The 5,601-nt window shown below is 38.2% G+C and overlaps 1 protein-coding gene across 1 annotated transcript; it reads left to right on the top strand.

Moving 5' to 3' along the window:
- The first annotated feature begins 1,688 nt into the window (after positions 1–1,688).
- Positions 1,689–3,022, top strand: LOC135573368 (trace amine-associated receptor 8a-like). The gene has a single exon (XM_065022476.1). The coding sequence runs from the start codon at positions 1,754–1,756 to the stop codon at positions 2,714–2,716; it is 963 nt and encodes a 320-aa protein (XP_064878548.1). The 5' UTR covers positions 1,689–1,753; the 3' UTR covers positions 2,717–3,022.
- The last annotated feature ends 2,579 nt before the right edge of the window (positions 3,023–5,601 follow it).

The following is a 5,601-nucleotide window of genomic DNA, read 5'->3' as shown; positions in this document are numbered from 1 at the left end:
ATTGCTCGCCTGAGGTAGAGTATCTGATGATAAGCTGTAGACCACACTATCATCCAAGAGAGTTCTCATCTATATTATTTGTATCCATCTATTTACCACCACAGACCGATGCTGGCACTAAGACCACACTCAACCAATGTAATAAGGCCATAAGCAAACAAGAACATGCTCATACAGAAGGAGCGCTCCTACTGGCCTTGGACTTTAATGCAGGTAAACTTAAATAGTTTTTTACCACATTTTTACCAGAACGTCACAGAAATACATACAAAGCTCTCCCCCGCCCTCCATTTGGCAAATCTGACCATTATTCTATCCTCCAGATTTCTGCTTACAAGACAGTAAGCAGGAAGTAGTGACTCGCTCAATGCGGAAGTGGTCAGATGATGTTGATGCTACGCTACAGGACTGTTTTGCAAGCACAGAATGGAATATGTTCCGGGATTCATCCAATGGCACTGAGGAGTTTACCACCTCAGTCATCATCTTCATCAATAAGTGCATTGATGAAGTAGTCCCCCACAGTGACCGTATGTACATATCCCAACCAGAAGCCATGGATTACAGGCAACATCCGCATCGAGCTAAAGGCTACAGCTGCCGCTTTCAAGGAGCGGGACACTAATCCGGACCCTTATAACAAATCCCGCTATGCCCTCAGACGAACCATCAAACAAGCAAAGCTTCACAACTGCAATGGTCCAAACACACCAAGACAGTCGGAGACTGAAAAGACTTGGCGTGGTTCCCCAGAACCTCAAAAAGTTCTACATCTGCTCCATTTAGAGCATCTTGACCGGTTGTATCACTGCCTAGTATTGCAACCGCTGGGCCTCTGACCGTAAAGCGCTACAGAGGGTAGTGCGTACGTCCCAGTACATCAGTGGGGCCAAGCTTCCTGCCATCCAGGACCTATATAATAGGCGGTGTCAGAGGAAAGCCCATAAAATTGTCAGAGACTCCAGTTACCCAAGTCATAGACTGTTTTCTCTGCTACAGCACAGCAAGCGGTACCGGAGTGCCACGTCTAGGATCAAAAGGCTCCTTAAACAGCTTCTACCCCAAGCCATAAGACTGCTGAACAATTAATCAAAATGCCACCAGACAATTGCATTGATCCCCCCCTCCATTTGTTTTGTACTCCTCTGCTACTCAGTGTTTATTATCTAAGCATAGTCACTTCACCACTAAATACATTTACAAATGACCTTAATAAACCTGTACCCCCCCACACACACTGACTCAGTACCGGTACCTCCTGTACATAGCCTCGTTATTGTTATGTCATTGTGTTCTTTTTTACTTTACATTGTTTGGTTTATATTTTCTTAACTCTTCTTGAACTGCAATGTTGGTTAAGGGCTTGCAAGTAAGGTCTACAATGGTTGTATTCGGAGCATGTGACAAATACATTTTGATTTGATTAAATCGTTGAAAACAATCTCATCTCTAACGATCACTAAGAATGACAGGCTATCTGGGCACAGCAACATCCAATCCCATATTACATCATGCTTTCATTAATTCTTTGTTTATTTAACCGTTTGTTTATATGTGTGCTCACGCATGTACGCACGCGCGCGCGTGTGTGTGTGTGTGTGTGGATCAAAGACGCTGGGGAAGGGAGTTTCTGTCAGTAACTTAGGGATAAATAGAGAGGCAGCGCTCAGAGTTTGTCAGAAGCCGGACCTGACAGAGCCACACACAGGACCAAGCAGGAGCAGGACCTCATCAATTTTTACCTTTATTACAAATGGAGAAACATGAAGATGTTCAATACTGTTTTCAGGACAGAAACTCTTCTTGCAGAAAGGCTTTGCTATCGACATCTATCTACATAACACTGTACAACTTCTTCTCATTGATTTCAGCAGTTACAGTATTTTTGAACCTACTGGTGATCATCTCCATCTCTCACTTCAAGCAGCTCCACACTACAACCAACCTGCTCATCCTCTCTCTGGCTGCGTCAGATCTCCTGGTGGGACTGATTGTGATACCAGTAATGACTGTAGCAATAATGGAATCATGCTGGGGTTTTGGGGAATATTTCTGTGTGTTTTATGGCTACATTACTTCTTTGTGTACATCTTTATCTCTGGGCAATTTGGTCTTGATATCTATAGACCGCTATGTTGCTGTGTGTGATCCCTTATTGTACCACTCTAAAATAACAACAACAAGAATCACGTGTTGTATATCCATCACCTGGTGTTGTTGTATCATATACCGTGCTGCTAATATCCAGTTTTTTGTACGTGTACAGGTACCAAGTAGGTGTTTGATAGAATGTAATACTGTTGAAGGTTCAGTCTGGGTTAATATCACTGACATTGTAATTACAATGGTTGTCCCGTGCTCTGTTATTATAACACTTTATAGGAAAATCTTTGTGGTGGCCAGATCACAGGCCAGAAAGGTATTTTCAAAAGAGGCTGCAAGTGTGTCTGGTGTTAAAACTGTACAGGCAAATAAGTCTGAGAGAAAAGCAACAAAAACTCTGTCTATTGTTGTTTTCAACTATCTCATTTGTTGGATTCCATCTTTATTAGTTTTTTTTCTTTTTTCTTTTTTAGGTTTTAATTTGTTATCATATTTAATCGCTTTTCTGGCATTTGTTAATTCCTTAATCAATCCAATCATTTATGCTTTCCTTTATCCATGGTTCAAAGTGACAGTTAAACTTATTTTATCTCTGAATTTAAGGCGTTCATAGTTCATGTTTTTATTCCCTAGTTTGACAAACATAAGTTTTATATAGTTTTATTATACAATTGTTGTAAGTATCTCATTCATGTAACAATACACTGACATGACTTATCTCAGTGTTTAGGTACATGTGGTGTTGATACAGAATGATTTGACTGGATTCAATTGGAATGACTTGGAGTCGGCATAAGAAGGAATACGCTTGTTTAATAAAATACATTGTAGTCATTTTGGGTTGTATATTCCAAATGCCAAAGTCTGTTGATGTTCCATGTGATTTAATGATAAATAGTTTGTAAGTATTCTAAAAGTACATTTTGAGGACGTCATGAGTCTTTCTATATGTTGTTCAACATCCCCCTCTAGTGGCTCAATTGGGACACAATGCCTTCACCACGTGTAGTAAAATGTAAATGTACAATATGCATGATATCAGATAACATCCAAGTCTATCTCAATGGTGTATTGTGTAAGTAGTTAATGGTCAAATTTAAGAATTTGCAAATATGGGTAACACTTTATAATAGCAGTCAGTAATAAAACATGTGTAAGGAATGTACAGTTTGTTCACCATTTATCATTTATCAATCATTACTCCCAAATGTGTTAAATGTTAGTCAGGTAGGTATTCTCACATGTGTAAATTACTAGTATGTGCATGTAATAATGTCTGTAATAATGATACATAAGATCATTCATAAGATGTTTAATGAATATCCTTATAAACTATTTACTAATCATTAGTATATGCATTAATGATTAAGCACAACAGTGAAGGAGACCACATCAGACAGCTCAACCTCAACATACTGTGTATGAATAGTACCACTACTCCCACTACATCACTGCTGCCAGGTCAGGGGTCACACAAGAGCAGCTCTCTCAGATGCTGTGGAGTCTGAATTAATATATAGATTGGTAACAGTTTATAATAACACTTTGTAATAATGAATGTAAAATGTTTATTTTGACTCCACATCATTAATGACTCATTACTCCCACATTAGTTTTAGAAAGCTAGTTATTTATTTTTTTAAACATTTTTATTTCACCTTTATTTAACCAGGTAGGCAAGCTGAGAACAAGTTCTCATTTACAATTGCGACCTGGCCAAGATAAAGCAAAGCAGTTTGACACATACAACGACACAGAGTTACACATGGAGTAAAACAAACATACAGTCAATAATACAGTATAAACAATTCTATATACGATGTGAGCAAATGAGGTGAGATAAGGGAGGTAAAGGCAAAAAAAGGCCATGGTGGCAAAGTAAATACAATATATCAAGTAAAACACTGGAATGGTAGATTTGCAGTCGAAGAATGTGCAAAGTAGAAATAAAAAATAATGGGGTGCAAATGAACAAAATAAATAAATAAATAAAATAAATACAGTAGGGAAAGAGGTAGTTGTTTGGGCTAAATTATAGGTGGGCTATGTACAGGTGCAGTAATATGTGAGCTCCTCTGACAGTTGGTGCTTAAAGCTAGTGAGGGAGATCAGTGTTTCCAGTTTTATTCACACATTGATAAACAACTTTTACAGTATGTAATAATGATTTTAATGATCTCTCATCAGATGTTTAATAAATTAACGTATAAACCATTAACTGATCATTAGTAAAGTTGTATTGCAGTCTCTAATCTAAAGTGAGGACTATTCAGACTTTTCTTCATACTTTATAAATGTTTTGAACAGTGACCAGTGTAATTTATCACAAGAAGATGGACATGCTATTGGTAGACATTCCAGCAGTACCTGATGCTCCTTAAGATCTCAAAATGACCTAGAACATATCAATGGACACAACACAGAGGATGTTAAAGGAAATATATTGAACATTTTATTCCAAAACAGTCAGATTGTTGTAGTAGTGTGCTGAAGGATGCTAAAATCTTTATCTGAAAATAATAACATTCGTTTTTGTTGGCAGTGACTATCAAAACCAAAGTGTGGATTGCAGTCACCCATTAGTGTCACAAACATGTGTTTAGCAGATGTTATTGTGGTTGTAGCGAAATGCTTGTGCATCTAGTTCTGACAGTGCAGCAATATCTAACAAGTAATATCTAACAATTTCACAACAAATACCTAATACACACAAATCGAAGTAAAAGACTGGAATTAAGAATATATGAATATATGGATGAGCAATGTCAGAGCGGCACCGACTAAGAGCAGTTCATAGACTGCTTACAGGGTAATGGAACCAATATCTAAATACATCATTTAACTGAACATTACGTTTCAAGGGTTACTACCTTTAATACACTACAAAATCAAATCAAATCACATTTTATTGGTCACATACACATGTTTAGCAGATGTTATTGTGGGTGCAGTGAAGTACTTTTCTTCCTAGCAGTGCAGTAGTATCTAACAATTCACAATAATACACACAAATCTAAAAGTAAAAGAAGGAAATTAAGAAATATATAAATATTTGGACAAGTAATGTCTGAGTGGTTTTGACAAAAAATACAGTAGAATACAGTATTTACATATGAGATGAGTAAAGCAGTATGTAAACATTATTAAAGTGACCAGTGATTCCATGTCTATGTATATAGGGCAGCATCCTCTAAGATGCAAGGTTGAGTAACATGGTGATAGTCGGCTAGTGATGGTTAATTAACAGTCTGATGGCTTTGAGATAGAAGCTGTTTTTCGGTATATCGGTCCCAGCTTTGATGCACCTGTACTGACCTCGCCATATGGATGATAGCGAAGTGAACAGGCCGTGGCTCGGGTGGTTGATGTCCTTGATGATATTTTTGGCTTTCCTGTGACATCGGGTACTGTAGGTGTCCTGGAGGGCAGGCAGGGTGCCCTCGGTGATGCGTTGGACAGACCGCACCACCCTCTGTAGAGCCCTAAGTATTCAGACCC

This window comes from Oncorhynchus nerka, linkage group LG1 (genome assembly GCF_034236695.1).
Source record: "Oncorhynchus nerka isolate Pitt River linkage group LG1, Oner_Uvic_2.0, whole genome shotgun sequence".
Taxonomy (NCBI): domain Eukaryota; kingdom Metazoa; phylum Chordata; class Actinopteri; order Salmoniformes; family Salmonidae; genus Oncorhynchus; species Oncorhynchus nerka.
This window is presented reverse-complemented; position numbering and strand designations above follow the sequence as displayed.

Bases quoted from the DNA above. Each gene is read 5' to 3' on its own strand.
- LOC135573368 (XM_065022476.1), top strand. From the start codon at position 1,754: ATGGAGAAACATGAAGATGTTCAATACTGTTTTCAGGACAGAAACTCT.